Source organism: Penicillium citrinum, assembly GCF_028827155.1.
Source record: "Penicillium citrinum strain IBT 23319 chromosome Unknown utg000005l:1.0-1900146.0:1.0-1900348.0, whole genome shotgun sequence".
In the NCBI taxonomy this organism is placed as follows: Eukaryota; Fungi; Ascomycota; class Eurotiomycetes; order Eurotiales; family Aspergillaceae; genus Penicillium; species Penicillium citrinum.
In genome coordinates this window covers 73,563-88,906 of record NW_026622690.1, presented here as the reverse complement: position 1 = coordinate 88,906, position 15,344 = coordinate 73,563, and the positions used below count along the sequence as shown (strand labels likewise).

Genomic DNA, 15,344 nt, shown 5'->3' with positions numbered 1-15,344 from the left:
ATGATATTGGGACAGAGAGTTGCATCTCTTCGAAAGTATCTTTGAAAGCCACTGCGCGCATAATGCCGTTGGACCCCTAGTTCGCATCGCAGCTAATCAGGAGCAGTATGGCCTGCAATCATTCCCTGAGAATACAAAGAGGGGGTTTTCCAAACTTTGCGAAGCTGATCGATACAGCTTTGATCCGTTGTCTTTGCCATTTATTCGAATGTTTTTGTTTTAAAGCATATTTCTATTAGTTTAAACTTCGGATTGAAATATTGAACCTGTTTTTGTTTTTTGTATTTGGTAAGTTTATTTGACACCTAGTTTGCTGATTAATTCTTCTGTGACCCCAGACCTGATAAAAGCCAAAGCTCGTAGAGCAAGAAAGAACGAAACTCATTCATGTTATCAATCTGAAGAATTCTTGCGCCTCAGACGCTTATCATGTACGTAGATTCCTTTGGGTTTACCCTCCCAAGGAGCGTGCCGTATAACTTCAAACTGCGGCAAGGCAGAGATTAAATCGCTGAGTTTGGAGTATCTGTAGGTACGAGAGTCAAAATCAGGGCTTTTTTTTGTAAGCAAATTTCCAATACGCGAGAGTTCAGCCCATCCGTGATCATCGGACGCTGTTTCGATCGTCGTACGTAGCAGATTTACCAAGTCTTTGTCTTCATCGGCGTGCTGTACTGGAGCGTGGTTCTTGGGCATAATGATCCTATCGGGATGCGGTACAAGTTCCTTGTGGTAAACAAGGTTTTCAGTCATAATAAATTTATCGCAAGCGGCGATGAAGGGCTTTGGTGTCTTTTGCTCCCCAAATCCATAAACAATTGACCCGGATTCGCGAATACGAGCGGCTAGCCGAGTAAAGTCACTGTCACTAGAGACGAGACAGAAACCATCAAAACGGCCCATGTGCAAAAGGTCCATCGCGTCTATGATCATTGCTGAGTCGGTCGCGTTTTTTCCGTTGGTGTAAGCGAATTGCTGGATCGGCTGGATTGAATGCGTGAGGAGCTCTTTCTTCCACCCACTCAAGTTAGTGCTAGTCCAATTGCCGTAGGCCCGCTTTACATTAGCTGTGCCATATTTAGCGACCTCGGCCAGTAAAAGCCTCGCCGTAGACGGCATAGCATTGTCAGCATCAATGAGAACTGCGAGCTTCTGAGTGGTATCGCTGGCCATGACTGTGTGTGTGGATGAAAGGACAATTGATTCACAGCCAATCCTGGGTTCCTCGATCCTTGAGATTTGATTTATAGCCAGATCATGTGTGAATACTCAGTGAGTAATGACGTCGACTATTAGCTCGTGAATCACTAGTGATAACACTTCATCGTCGCATTTGGCCAAGAGGTTGGCCTTGCCTCCACAACAATACGCGTGGTACCCATGGCAATAAAAAGCCATGAGTAGATGGTCTCCTGGCCATTGTCTGCATTATTGGAGATCACTGTATTTCGAAGGATGATCAGAGAAATGGCCCTCCAATGTGGACCAAGAAAAGGAGTAACAGTGAGCCAATAAAATCTTTGCATTGGCGAAAGTGGCAAAGTAAGCCAAACTTGGAATTGTAAGTTTGGATGACAGGTCGACCGTTAGCTCTGGAAGCAAGACAGTTGGAGCTACGAGCCACTTCTGGAACTCGAGTTGCAAATCCACCCTATCTCTCTCATTCCAATTCGGAACTACCGTGTGTTTTTGAACCTCCTTGGTTCCAGAACCCACCGTTGAGCAGATTCACAGGCCGAATGCAAATGTGTCTGCCTAATTTATACTCTTGCCTTTGTTTCCATATACAATTTATCTGTTGCTCGTTTCCAACGGCGATTGATTTGCTACATGATTTCCTTTTCCAACGCGAACAGATTTATAAAACTATGGAATCATCAATGAATTTTTTATAGTGAACTTATCTTATTCCGCTGCTCCTAGTCATACAATATATGAGTTACATGAACAACAAAGCACAATTTGCATCGCCATTTTAACATATCAATAAGCTATAGTCCATTTTCGCCCTTTATCCCGACACTTTGTACACACTGTATATATCAAGGACTATATAAATTTGGATAATGAATTTTTTTTCATTAAGCGATATAAATGAAATCAATTATCACTTCACTTCCAATCAGTCCCATTAGCCTTCAAAAAATCTGTCATTTTGAATATAAACAATATTAATTATTATAATTAAAACTATATTATGAAATATATCTTCTATATACATCAACTGTTTATTGTTACGCGAAGCTATCTGGTCACTGTAAACTGACCCTTGTGATGTCAATGTGTATTTCAAATATACCGTCTCGCAACCATACCGTCGCTGTGCTAAGCCTTGATCAAATACTTTACTGTATAGTTCTGAAATATTTTTGAAAAAATCTTTTTATTCCTCTGCTAAGGGGATTCTGTATCTATTTATAATAAAAAAATCTTCATTTCTGTATTTTGCAATTAGCAAATGTTTTTCTGATCTAGTATAGTTTTTCACAGGAAGCTATTCCGTTGAGCCATAACTCGGCCAGCATGAACGCAAAAGTTACATCTCATATTTATTGCCGCTACATACCGCCTCTACTTTGCTAGAAATTGATTGGTATCATAGAGGAAAGGCCGTGTTATGTCATATATTCTATATATTCGAAAATTTGATAGGCATATCACACACGGTGCGCCGTAGACTCGGAATTGTTAGTATATTTTATCTCCGCTCTATCTCCGGCCGTAGAGAGTATTCTGAGAAACCCCGAGTTGGAATCTGAATAAAAGGCAAAACGATGACTAGATCACTGTACAAAAGGTAATAAGGGTGCCGCTAGTTGGCAATCTTTCCCTTTGTCAACAGTATCGAGAATTGAAGCTTTTAGGAGTATTCTCCATTCTTCCTAGCGTATCGACCCAATTTTGGAGAGTGATGTAGGCAGCAGTGTATCTGAAGAACTATGTAAACTAACTACCATACAAAATTCCTTCATTGGTACAATGATCCAAGTCATCGTCAAGCAATCATCTCGAGCTCTGGTTTGCCGTCATCTCTACTAATTCCGCCATCCACCAGGACATCGGCTTGCAAATTGAACGCCTGCTCCATCTTCCAGTTGAATGGGCTCGACGTTGAGAAAAGTGCTTCGATAGATTCAAGCGACCGGTTGCGGGTTTCAGGGTAAACTGTTTCGTTAGCAATGGTTTGTGTCGTGTAATGATGGGACAATGCTCACATAGATAGATTGTTGGTATCCATAACAAATTAAGACCGGCGAAAAGAAAGTAGGTACGGCTCTTGAAAAGGCTGTTAGTATATCCAGAGGGAATGGAAAAATCTAAAGGCCAGGTGGTGTACCTTCATTGATTCAAACATGATCGGGTTGACGAGAGTGGTCATGCCGACGCCAATAGCCCAGCCAGTAATGCCAAAGCCATTACCCTGTGCTCGGAGGTCGCTGGGAAATATTTCCGTAGGCACCAAGAATGCGACTGTGCCCCATGTTGATGCATAGCTATCATATCATGTCAAGTCATTAGAAATAGGAGTTCGGGGATGAATGTGCCGTACATACCCGAGATTAAACAAAAATAGCATTGCAACAGCTCCTGGAGCATATTGGGATGCTTTTTCGGGATTTCGCAACGAACTTTCGTAAACAGATCCAGCCTGAAGCACAATTAGAGACAATATGCAATGACTTCAAGGTGGATTAACATACGATTAGATTCACAACAAGCAACCATGCTGCTCCTGATATAAGGCAAACACGGCGACCCAGACGATCGACAATCTGAGCGCTTATAAGTGTACCAATGATACCAATTGTGTTGATTCCCCCAGCTAGGCCATTCTGTGTAAGCTGGCTATATCCAGCCTGCTTTAGAAGAACAGGGGAATATGCAGTAACCGCCTATAGTTGGCTTGATTAGTTTTGAACCAATAAGTTCTGTGCTTTTCATAGACGTACAGTAATCCCTGTCCAGGAAGCCATGACCTGTAGCAAGATGCATAGCCAAGCTCTTCTCCCCAAATTCGGATATAATTTCCCCCCCAAACCGAGAAGGATCTTCGCAAACTGAAATACTGAATTGTGACTTTCCTCTGCGGTTGTGACAATTTGAGAGAATTCTAGATCAATTTGCTGTTCTGTAGACCTGTGTGCTCGAAGCCTTCCCAATATCTCACGCGCTTCCACTTGAGAACCAACTGATGCAAGGTACCGGGGACTTTCAGGTAGCATTTTTATGAAGCAAACAAGAAAGAGGGCCGGAATGCATTGGATGGCAAGCAGCAAGCGCCATCGGATGTCCGAGTATCCGTTATTGATGAAAGCGAGACCGAAAGAAGTCCAATATGCAATGGATATTCCGAGGTCTAAAAGAATGAAAAAAATTAGTTGTGTTATGAAAAGAAACATACTGAAAAGAAATCCTTACAATTGGCAATGAAGACGTAACCCATAAATCCGCCGCGGTGTTCTGCCGACGAGGTTTCCGCTACCAAGACAGGGGTGATGCCAGTCAAAGCTGTATCACCGTTAATTTAGCACAAGCTGAAGTTCGCGATCATTTACTTACCACCAGTCCCAATACCCGTAAGAACTCGAGCACAGATCATGAAATTCGAATTTTGAGCAGCACTCTGCAGTGCGCCGCCCACCAGAGCAAATATTGCCCCCATAAGCATACCGTTAATACGCCCCGTCCGGTCAGCCAGATATCCTCCAGCAAAACAGCCAAATATCGCTCCAAGATAGTAGACACTGACAATGCCGCCCTCATGCGTCGTATCAGTCACAGTGCCATCGGATGTACCAATACCGACCTCCGTGACATATCTGGGAGAAGCATTCACACCACCCATGACTCCTTGGTCATAACCTTCGAAGAAAATAGATACCAAAGAGAAAAATTGAATTGCAAGATTCAGCTGCTGCGGCGAAAGCCGCTTCCACATTGTCGTATAACCCATCGTGGCCGCTTGTCAATATCCTTTCATTTCCCGTAACAATCGGACCACTTTGAAACATTTATATACAAGGTATGGCGTTTTTGACCACCGTGGATGACATATGTGAGAAGATGCCCAGGATGGTCTTACCATAGTTGATTTAAGCGAATAAACATTTAAGCGGCGTCAGTTGAAATGATCATTACTTGGCTCTAGTCGAAAAGCCGCCTCTCGGCATTATTAATGCTCGCAGCTTTGCAACGGGGAAAACTAGGTTTAGTTCCACGACAAAAGAAGTTGATAATGTCAAGGTCTAGCGGGTTAATATGATTGGCCACGGCAATCGATCGGCCCCACTCACCGGAATGCCGACTTGCCTTGCCACGAGATAACTAAGCGTCATAACAACGACGACGAAGCATTGTGTCTTCTGTAATTCTTTCAAGAATTAGTATTCGTCTTATCATCGGGGCCAGCCAGGTGTCATTCAATCCTAGCCTGTGTCTTCTTACACATTCTGTAACACCATCAGAATCTTGAAGAAACAATGCGGAGTGCCCCGGATGATCGGCGTGGACGGTTTTCTGGGGCACAGGAGCGGCTGCGCCTATTTCTAATTAGGCATTTAGCCACTCACCAGTTTAAGCGGAAGTCTGGAGTGCTGTATACAGTAGTAAGCAGTTTCTATACGGAGTACAGTAGGCTTTCTTCAGCGACCCCTTCATCCGAGAATGGGGCAAATGAGGCATTAGCCGTTTTGCCGACCCTCCGTTTTGCCGATGGGATTAGGACTTGGGGCTCTTAATGTGTCACCTATTCAGCCGGCGGTCTAATTTTGGGCTTTCGGATAAGTACAGATAAATACCAACTTGCTTCTCTTTGCATAGATTCTGGTATCGACGTTAAAGTTTCTCACATAGAGCCAGCCAATCATGGGTTCCATCACGAGCAACGGCACTACCGGCCATTCCTTGGACCTCACCGTTCTTGGTCTGAACAGTGGGACGTCGATGGTGAGTGTTCCAACTGATCATTATTGAATGATATATCTGACATTATACGAAGGATGGGATCGACTGTGCCTTGTGCCATTTCCGCCAGGAGACTCCCGACTCGCCGATGAACTTTGAGTTGCTAAAGGTGAGTTGTCTCGCTGAAATCCTGTGATACAACTAACACGTCTGCAGTATGGAGAGATTCCTCTAGAGCAACCAATTAAAAAGCGCATCATGAACATGATTTTGCGCAACCAAACTTCCCCCTCCGAATTATCGGAAGTCAATGTCATCCTTGGCGAGACATTTGCAAATGCGGTGCACCAATTCTGCAAGGAGTACGACGTTGATATTGGGTCAATTGATGTTCTGGGATCACACGGGCAAACAATTTGGCTACTTTCTATGCCCGAGCCCGGGGAGACTCGCAGCGCCTTAACAATGGCTGAAGGCTCATTCCTTGCTTCACGTACCGGTATTACCTCGGTGACTGATTTCCGTGTGAGCGACCAAGCTGCCGGCCGTCAGGGGGCTCCTCTGATTGCATTCTTTGATGCACTTGTACTGCATCATCCCACAAAATTGCGTGCTTGCCAGAATATCGGTGGCATCGCAAACGTGTGTTTCATTCCGCCAGACTCGCAGGGAGGTATAAACGAATGTTACGATTTTGATACCGGACCAGGAAATGTATTCATTGATGCAGTCGTGCGTCATTATACAAACGGAGCTCGTGAATATGATAAGGACGGAGAGATGGGTGCACGAGGCACAGTCGATCAGGAACTTGTCGATGATTTCTTGAAGCATAAATATTTTTCACTCGATCCGCCCAAGACAACTGGCCGTGAAGTCTTCCGTGATACACTTGCACATGACTTCATTGTCAAAGCAGAAGCGAAAAACCTTAGTCCAGACGATGTTGTTGCCACTATTACTCGCGTTACAGCTCAGGCTATCGTGGACCACTATCGTCGTTACGCACCAAGCCAAGAAATTGCTGAAATATTTATGTGCGGTGGCGGTGCTTATAACCCTAATATCACCGCATATATTCAGAAACACTATCCAAATACTCGCATTCTTATGCTTGATGATGCTGGTATCCCTGCTGGCGCCAAGGAAGCTATTACCTTCGCGTGGCAGGGCATGGAGGCTGTTGTGGGCCGCTCGATTCCTGTTCCTACTCGTGTCGAGACCCGGCAAGAATATGTGCTCGGAAAGGTGTCACCTGGCAAGAATTATCGCAAGGTCCTCCGCCAAGGTATGCAGTTTGGTGCTGGCTTCGATCATCTCCCACCAGTGAAGGAACTGATCAACTACGTCGATGGCAAAGTTTTTGACAACAAATGGGAATAAAGGCCTTGCGAGCGGATTGTGGGTTTTGTGAGAAGGAAAATAAAGAAAAAAGCGCGAAACTATCCGTGGCAAAGTGTAAATAGGTCATAGACCCCAGTATAGTGACACCTAGAACGTAACTCAGTCAATCAAAAGAGTATTACTCTATACTTTGTGCAGGGTGGAGGTTTGCGTGTTTGTAATAAGCCCTATACTGTTTCCAAGGTTTTCAAAGGAAAATTTAGAACCAAACAGACTCACCATAAGACCAAGAACGCAACTCACGATTGGAAACTACTATTTCAAAAGTCTCACATTAGGTTTGTTCGAGTCGACTGGTACCCTTCTTCAAACCTCCAAGTTGTTAGCAGACCGTAGTCGGGAGGGGTTCCTAAATAGGAAGCGGATCCGTCTAAGTTCCAGCCGACATTGCCACCAAGTGTTACTATGAAGTTGCTCCACAGTGAAACACTTGAACAAGCATTCTTGTGAAGGACGAAGGTCAAGATGTAATCGAAGACGGGATGGCCATTGCTGGATTAGGCAAATTCCCGCCCTTAACCAGTTGCTATGGGAGTTGGCTATGGGGTTGATGCTCTGTTAGTATCACATTTTCAATAGGTACCAAATCTGGGGCTCCGCCAATTTCCCCACAAAGCTGGGTATATAAGACGCTGGTAGATGTGCTTTTTCGAAACCCCAATTATCACAGGCGCCTACTTTGGCAGGTTGTGCGATTACCTCTTCACATAACGACATTGCAACGTGGTTTGAGTCGCATCATGAACAGACTCGTCTCACCAAAATGCCTTCGGTGCCCAACCTTTCAGGCGGGCAAATGCTCGGGAACCCCCAAGCGGCGACTGAAGACCGAAGCGACACCGCTCACTCGCAAAGATAAGCAAGAGGGTGATATTTCCTCTGTGTTTTCTACCTTCTCCGGCAGAAAGAGCGCGCCGCTGCCAGACCGGTTTCGAGATCTGAAACGACACTTAACCGTTGGCTTTGAAGAAGAGATTCAAAAGTCATGGGATGAGCTCGTTGAGGTTCTGAAAGTCCGGACTGAGGAGGTTGCTACCAAGCGAGAGTCGGTATGTTCCAGGTTATCTTACGAGCCGACGATCCCAGATCTAATGTAGCCAGATTATCCCTCAACTGAACTTTGCGGATATTCAAGCCGGGAATGTATCGGCCGCTAACAAGGAAGCAATTCGACAAACTGGTGTTGCTGTCATTAGAGGAGTCATGCCAAAGGGGAATGCTGAGGCGCTTCTCGCTGATGTTCGACAATATTTTAAGGAACACCCTTTCAAAGGCTTTCCAGCCAATGCAGACGAGAAGGTATGTTACATATGAAGATGCTTCTCTGAACTGTCGTTGACTTGGATCTAGGTCATTTACGAATCATACTGGAGTCCCTCTCAGGTGAAAGCACGGTCACATCCCAACATGCTTGCCATACAAACTTGGATGAACCAATTGTATTCTGCCGCCCCAGATCAAAAGAGTAAGTAACCGCATCAACATACCTTTACTAATGTCTACCAAGCATTATAGAGAGGAACTAACATGGTTTATAGTTGATTTTTCGGTTCCACTGACCTATTGCGACCGTGTCCAAATCCGCCCACCTGGAGATAGACATTTTGGACTTCCTCCTCACGTTGATGGCGGAGGAGTTGAGCGGTGGGAGGATCAAGCTTACAACCACGTCTACCGCAAAATCTTCCAAGGAAAGGTTAGATACACGATCTATCTGTGAATTGGAAAATGGTCAACTAATACAATCAACAGTGGAAAGAATACGACCCATGGGATCTGACGGGCCGTCTAGATGCCAATATGAACATGTATGAAGCCCCAGGAGGGTGCTCCGTTTTCCGAGCATTTCAAAGCTGGCTCGGGCTTTCACGTCATGGGCCTCAGGAAGGTAAGTAGAGAACATTTAAAACATTAATATTGAAACCCCCAGTACTTACGTTGAATAAGGTACTCTCGTTGTTCACCCCATTCTGCAGCCAACTACTGCTTATTGGATGCTTCGGCCTTTCTTCAAGCCTACTCGCAAAGACTCACTTGATGGGTGGAAGTTCTCTCTTGATGATGAAGAGGGAGACCTTTATCTTCATGGTGCTAACCCGGGAACGGCCCAAGAACATACACCTGATCACCACCCTCACCTGAGACTCCAGGAAACCATGATTCCATATCCTACTGTTGAGCCAGGAGACACCGGTAAAAAACAAATATCTAATTTAGCACCGAAACAAGGCTAACCTTACTCAGTGTTTTGGAGCGCTGATACTATCCATGGTACCGAGACTGTCAACACTGGAGATAACGATGCGTGTGTATTCTACATTCCATCCGTTCCCTTGACCCCGAACAATGCGGTAAGTCGGTTATTCCCTTCATGTATGAGCCTCGTACTGACTAGTTATAGCAATACGTCGCCCAACAACGTGATGCCTTCCTAAAGGGTATCCCTCCACCGGACTTCCCGGGAGGCATGGGTGAGACCGGGTTCTTTGACAGAGCAAATATTAAGGATATCCAATCCGAGGCCGGAAAGGTGGCCATGGGCCTCAATCCTGTCGATTTGAAAGGCAAGAATGACGGTCTCGAGAAGGAGATTAACAAGATTTTGGGATACTGAGAATGTCTACATTCGAGGTTTTATCTCTGCTCAATAACAATGTCTTATTTCACTAGTTAATCAATTGATCCCATTTGATAATCTCTCAAGGTACAAAATGCAAAAGTGACTGGCAGTCCTGGTACGTTGTAATGGCGCGACCCCAAACTTGTGCTCGTTAATCCCTGCCAGTGTAGTATTGAGTACTATCGGCCCAACATTTACGTAAATGCACAACCGACTGGGCGCTTTCCCCAAGAAACTATATCAAAAGGGTGTATCTATAGGGGTGTGAACTCGCAATTACTAGTTGGATGAGCATGGTGTTTGTGTATGTCTTGTCTAATGGATTGAAGGTAAACGATGGTGATTATTTAGATTGCTTAAATGCACATTAGCAAAGAAAAATACAAATAGAACCCCCCCCCTTCCCCTCCAATATTGTTGTGATCAATTTGGTATTCACCATTAGATACACTGCCGATATTCACTAGTTGGCAGTTAGTTTTCAATCCGACAAGGTAAAACGAGGATATGAGAAAAATTTTGCAAAGTTACTGTGTGGCTAATCGGGATACGGAGCATTTCTGTATTGGGTCCAGAATGCATTGAGCGGAGTGCTTTCAACACATATTTTGGACCAATATGGTGCAAGTCTTTTCGAAGTCAGAGATTCGGTCCGTTTTTTCTGTGGAAGATTGACAGTTGATCTGCAGCGAGAAAAAGGCATCAGCAATATGTTCCGAAGAACAGAGAGCCCGAATAAGATTACGTCCGCACTGAGATTCGAATTTAGTCCCGGGTGTTGGGGATAAGCAGTGGCAACGGATGGAACAATTTACCAGATATGGGCTGGCCCGTGGTATATCCAAAACGGCTGGCTTCGTACCCAGTGAATCGTCAGCACAGGCTTAGTCTCAGATTTCAGTATCAAGATTGGACGGGCTAGGGGTGATGCAACGTGTCAGTCCGATCACGAGTCCCTAGCATTGTTCTCCTTGTTGATATATACCTATATGAAATACCGCATTTACTATGGTTGCTTGTCTGGCCTACTTAGTACATGCAGCATAACAAGTACCTAGTCGACCCTATCACCAAATAAGGTAACCAGAAGATGACAAACATGCAGGTTGACCATACGATTGCATATATACTAGTATAGTCAGGTCCAGTTAATACACCGCTACCACGCTCTATGTCAGCGGTTCGTCTTACACCTGATCACTGCTTCAAAGCTCAGTGGGATAATTATTAAACGGACTGATTCTACCTGGTTACACTTGGTATTTAATCAGAGGAGTAAGACATTATTGATATCTCAAACTTGGCTGTTGCGATGATACCTAGTGTAGTGGGGAGTATCGGCCTGCCTGCCAGGAGGAGGATTATGTAAGGGAATTGGCCTAATTTGGGAGGTCATATATATTCATTTAGATAGTATCCTTAGCAACACACAGAGATAAATTACACGAGTTCCAGCCTATTAGAGAGAGTGCTAGCAGATAGCTCTTGTTAGAGTGTTGCTTACCCTCATCCTTCTGCCCCATTCGACCTGCGCGTACTGACCGTGCTGCCTCGAGCATCCTATCCCGTTTCACTAGGTAGTATTAGGATGCTCTGTACATTGGCCATATTGCCCAACTCTTCATCTTGTTGGAAGACCCAGGATAATATCAGGAAAATCAGGAAAAAAGGGAAGCAATCCATGGTTGATGGAGCTTTTCAATCTTGCAAATAAGCGAAATGAAAACAAGGGGCACTTCGGGGGTCATCGTGAGTGATGCGGATGGGCCATAGACCGACGAGATGATATCCTTTGTTAAGGTTGGTGAGGATGTATGCGCCACGCATGGCGCATGGTCGTCATACGCAGACCAATTGCAGGCAAACCTCGTCCATAATTTCTGGTCTTCTGAACAAGTTAATTTTCTGAGATTTCAGCTCCTCTAGTTCCCATATCTAGGCTGGCCAGATTCAAAGCCTCAGGATTAAAAATAATATTACTGTACATCCCAAAGCCCGCTGTAATTCCGGACTTTCAAAGAAACCATTTTCCGTCATACGTTTTATTCCCCCGGTGTATCTGATCACATTTTGTTATGACACTATCATTCCTGCTCCCGGGCAGGCGTTTATCGAAGTCAACTTGACTACCTATGATTTACATCCACTAGAGCCTCGTGAGCTTTTGCAAAGGATTTTTATTTCTCTATAGCTAGTAACATCTCACTAGCATCGGGGTTGATAAAATTTCATTTCATGATTGCAAGTAATATTACAACCTCGCAAGGTCGTGTTGTCAGTCATTCATTTCGTTCCTCGAGTTCTTCCAGATCCGCTTCACCTCGCTCCCAAGAGGGTGTTAAAGCATCGGAGGGAGTAAATTCACTATTTTATCTCTTTCATTTGATCATTTTCAAACCATCGCCGCCAATATTTGCAATTTGATAAGCACCAAGCATATCAGCTTGGTAGGATTTGCGATTTGCAGAGCGACTCGCTCAAAATCTTCTGGTTATACCAAGAGCACGCGGTGAGTGCCAGATAGGAATATTTCCCTCGGAGAGAACTGCTCCCAAGCATCTTGGCGGGACTCTGCTAGTCTTGGTGCTTGGCATCAGAGGCAAATTCTGTACCTGCCAGCGGAAAAGACGCCTGTGCGTAGAAGCTTACCTCCAAGGTCCTCTCTTGGCGAAAGCAAAGGCTTGTAGTATGTTATAAGTGAAAGTTTTGTTTCTGTTTCTTGGCTAAATAGGTGTTGCGGGAATTACTCCGGCTACGCTCTTAGAGCGAGATGGAGCGTATCCAGCTGTACTTGGCAAGTGCAAGATTGAGTACCCTGTGAGAACTACATTTTTTTCGCACTCAATATAAAAGGAAGCTATGTACTCGACCATGTAGCATTAAGTCAAATACCGTGTGCGACCTCCATCATGAAAGTACTTTCTCTCAATATCCTGCTATTTCTAGCTTCCACTAGCGGAGCTATTCCCGTTTCGGGCACAAATGAATTTAGCTCGTCTTATGGAACAAAACCTGCTGCTTGGAATGCTGGCACTGTTACTCAGTTTCCGATCCATTCAAGCTGCAATGCCACCCAGCGTCGCCAAATCGAGATGGGACTGAGCGAAACTGTATTAATCGCAGCTCATGCAAGAGATCATATCTTGCGCTGGAGAAACGAGAGTGAAATATACCGAAAATACTTTCGTGACAGTCCATCTATGGAGGCCCTTGGCGCTTATGACACGGTGATCGATGGAAACAAGAGCAATGTACTTTTTCGGTGTGATGATCCTGATGGTAACTGTAATATTGAAGGTATGTGACTTTTTCTTCTTTTCCGAAAGTAGAGGTAAATTACTGATTGTTTCGAAGGCTATGCAGGACACTGGAGAGGCGAAAACGGAACAGACCAAACAGTTATCTGCGATTTGAGCTACGAGACCCGCCGCTCGCTGTCTACCATGTGTGCCTTGGGATACACAGTCGCTGGGTCTGAAACGAATACATTCTGGGCCGCGGATCTTCTGCACCGACTCTATCATATGCCGTCCTTTGGTCAAAATTGGATTGACCATTTCGCAGATGGATATGAAGAAGTTGTCGATCAAGCCATTGAGAATGCTACTCTCTCAACTCGTGATTCCGAAACTCTTCAATACTTTGCACTGGAGGTCTACGCCTATGACATCGCAATCCCGGAGGAAGGCTGTCCTGGAAAGCCCCATACACACGACAAGGAAACAAGCTCCCAACCTACGTCCGCAAGTGCGAAAATCACTGCAGAGGCACCTTCAACTATAAATGATGTACCTAAAGTGAGTCACAATTTTCCAAATGATAGAGCCCTCAAGCTGACAATGTAAGAACTGCCACACGCATGATGGAGGGGAGCTTCACTGCACATAGTGCTAAATTGGCGTTAAAAGTTCTTGGTAATTTTCTTTGCGTCTTGTTGCTTTGTACTCGACACTCGAGAATACCGAATACTTCTATTAATCTCTGTGATTTATGCGCTTTAATGGCTGCCAACCTAGTAGTAATCTAAGAGCAAATCGAGTGGCATTTCGATCTGGCTTCAAGGACGTTAGGCTATGGTAGGGTTCGCTCAACCTGCAATTGATATTTATCTGACATCAGTGGTACTTTCGAACTGAGAAACAAAGCGACTCACGAAACTCATCGGCATTGACAAGGGTGAATGAGCAACTTAAAGATGTAGATGACTCAATAATTAATATTTGGGCTTCCACAGTAACCTAACTGCTTTGCCGCGAACGGCTGTGTGTTGTCTAGTCGCACGTCGAAGACGCCTGCGCTACCAGTCCATTAGGAGTCAATAGCAAATGACATCTAGGGTCCCTTCATTACTTACTGCTTTTGTATTGAAGATGTCTTCTGTTCAGTAGGACCGTCTCTGACTCGTCTAGGGGCAGGGCGGTGGAGCTAGGTTACTTATAAGCTCTTCTATATCACCATGGCTCAGATGGGTGGCAGTCACACTTACTGTCCTTTGCAGGTTGTTGCGCCACGTCTGGGCAGGCTAAGGGCGGTACAACCAGGCAGTTCTATCGTAAATATGGGGTTCGTAGTCGGTACGTATTAGAGGGGAGTAGCGAAGACGAGAGGTGTTGGATATTTTGCTTCAGAGTAAGAAGAATATGCTGGAGGAGGACCGTCGAAGTGGCCGGAGACTGGGCACTTTTAGCATTATAGCAGGCTTTTTTCTGCTAACAGGGAAGTCCTCATGGCCGTGAATTGTGAGGGCGTCAGCAAAACTAACCGTCGTCGAGACACTGCTGGTTCAACATTACCCGTCGAGGCTATGCACATTTCGGAGGCATGGTTTTTTTTTGATGAATGAACATACCAAAAACCTTTCTTCCCTGTTAATACTATCTGGAAATCGTGGCTATACGACAGAAAACGACTGATTACACGTTTCAATATTCAACAACATGGATCCCCGCAAAAATCGGAATGGCGGTTATCTCATTTCACCTTTTTCATCAGTTATGAGCGTTGCTTCTACTCAAAAAACACATCATCTCATAATCATTCATGCATCAACCATAGATATTCCCCTAGGTACTTATGACCAAGCCGCGCGATTGTTGATTTCCATTCAGCCCCGAACCCCGAAGTCCTTTTTTTTAACTGGACTTTTCATTGTCATTCTTGCTCGCAGGGGCTACTCGCCATACACGCTTTGCTTCTTTTACAGCAATCAAATACGCCGTTCCCAAATCACCCATCGGTAAATAATCCGATCTAGATAGCCAAGGTAGAACTGGGCCTGGGGGCTCTTTCCACCCCAATTTCTCTCCACCTGCCAGCCCGGTCATCGGGATTAAGAGAGGATATTTGAGGCAGACATTCCACATTCGCTGATAACTTGTGATTTGTCAAGGAACATGAATCCGACGACATACTAAGA

The 15,344-nt window shown here is 44.8% G+C and overlaps 6 protein-coding genes across 6 annotated transcripts; 4 read left to right on the top strand and 2 right to left on the bottom strand.

Annotated features, from left to right (window-relative positions):
* Positions 1–393: 393 nt before the first annotated feature.
* On the bottom strand, positions 394–1,173 carry N7469_005883 (uncharacterized protein; the record flags this gene model as incomplete). The annotated part of the gene is made up of 1 exon (XM_056644803.1): positions 394–1,173. The coding sequence occupies one exon, from the start codon at positions 1,171–1,173 to the stop codon at positions 394–396; it is 780 nt and encodes a 259-aa protein (XP_056500041.1).
* Positions 1,174–2,995: 1,822 nt separating this feature from the next.
* On the bottom strand, positions 2,996–4,954 carry N7469_005882 (Major facilitator superfamily domain general substrate transporter; the record flags this gene model as incomplete). Its single annotated transcript, XM_056644802.1, has 8 exons — positions 2,996–3,165; positions 3,216–3,276; positions 3,338–3,494; positions 3,555–3,649; positions 3,702–3,893; positions 3,951–4,357; positions 4,420–4,509; positions 4,561–4,954. The coding sequence occupies 8 exons, from the start codon at positions 4,952–4,954 to the stop codon at positions 2,996–2,998; spliced, it is 1,566 nt and encodes a 521-aa protein (XP_056500040.1).
* A 911-nt stretch (positions 4,955–5,865) lies between these two features.
* Positions 5,866–7,287, top strand: N7469_005881 (uncharacterized protein; the record flags this gene model as incomplete). The annotated part of the gene is made up of 3 exons (XM_056644801.1): positions 5,866–5,946; positions 5,999–6,073; positions 6,121–7,287. The coding sequence occupies 3 exons, from the start codon at positions 5,866–5,868 to the stop codon at positions 7,285–7,287; spliced, it is 1,323 nt and encodes a 440-aa protein (XP_056500039.1).
* Positions 7,288–8,048: 761 nt separating this feature from the next.
* On the top strand, positions 8,049–9,922 carry N7469_005880 (DUF1479 domain-containing protein; the record flags this gene model as incomplete). The annotated part of the gene is made up of 8 exons (XM_056644800.1): positions 8,049–8,357; positions 8,410–8,607; positions 8,659–8,773; positions 8,847–9,004; positions 9,061–9,196; positions 9,256–9,501; positions 9,553–9,659; positions 9,710–9,922. 8 exons carry the CDS (start codon positions 8,049–8,051, stop codon positions 9,920–9,922), a joined length of 1,482 nt encoding a protein of 493 aa, XP_056500038.1.
* A 2,915-nt stretch (positions 9,923–12,837) lies between these two features.
* On the top strand, positions 12,838–13,816 carry aspf2 (major allergen Asp F2; the record flags this gene model as incomplete). Its single annotated transcript, XM_056644799.1, has 3 exons — positions 12,838–13,225; positions 13,283–13,725; positions 13,775–13,816. 3 exons carry the CDS (start codon positions 12,838–12,840, stop codon positions 13,814–13,816), a joined length of 873 nt encoding a protein of 290 aa, XP_056500037.1.
* A 568-nt stretch (positions 13,817–14,384) lies between these two features.
* Positions 14,385–14,771, top strand: N7469_005878 (uncharacterized protein; the record flags this gene model as incomplete). The annotated part of the gene is made up of 2 exons (XM_056644798.1): positions 14,385–14,491; positions 14,645–14,771. 2 exons carry the CDS (start codon positions 14,385–14,387, stop codon positions 14,769–14,771), a joined length of 234 nt encoding a protein of 77 aa, XP_056500036.1.
* Positions 14,772–15,344: the final 573 nt, after the last annotated feature.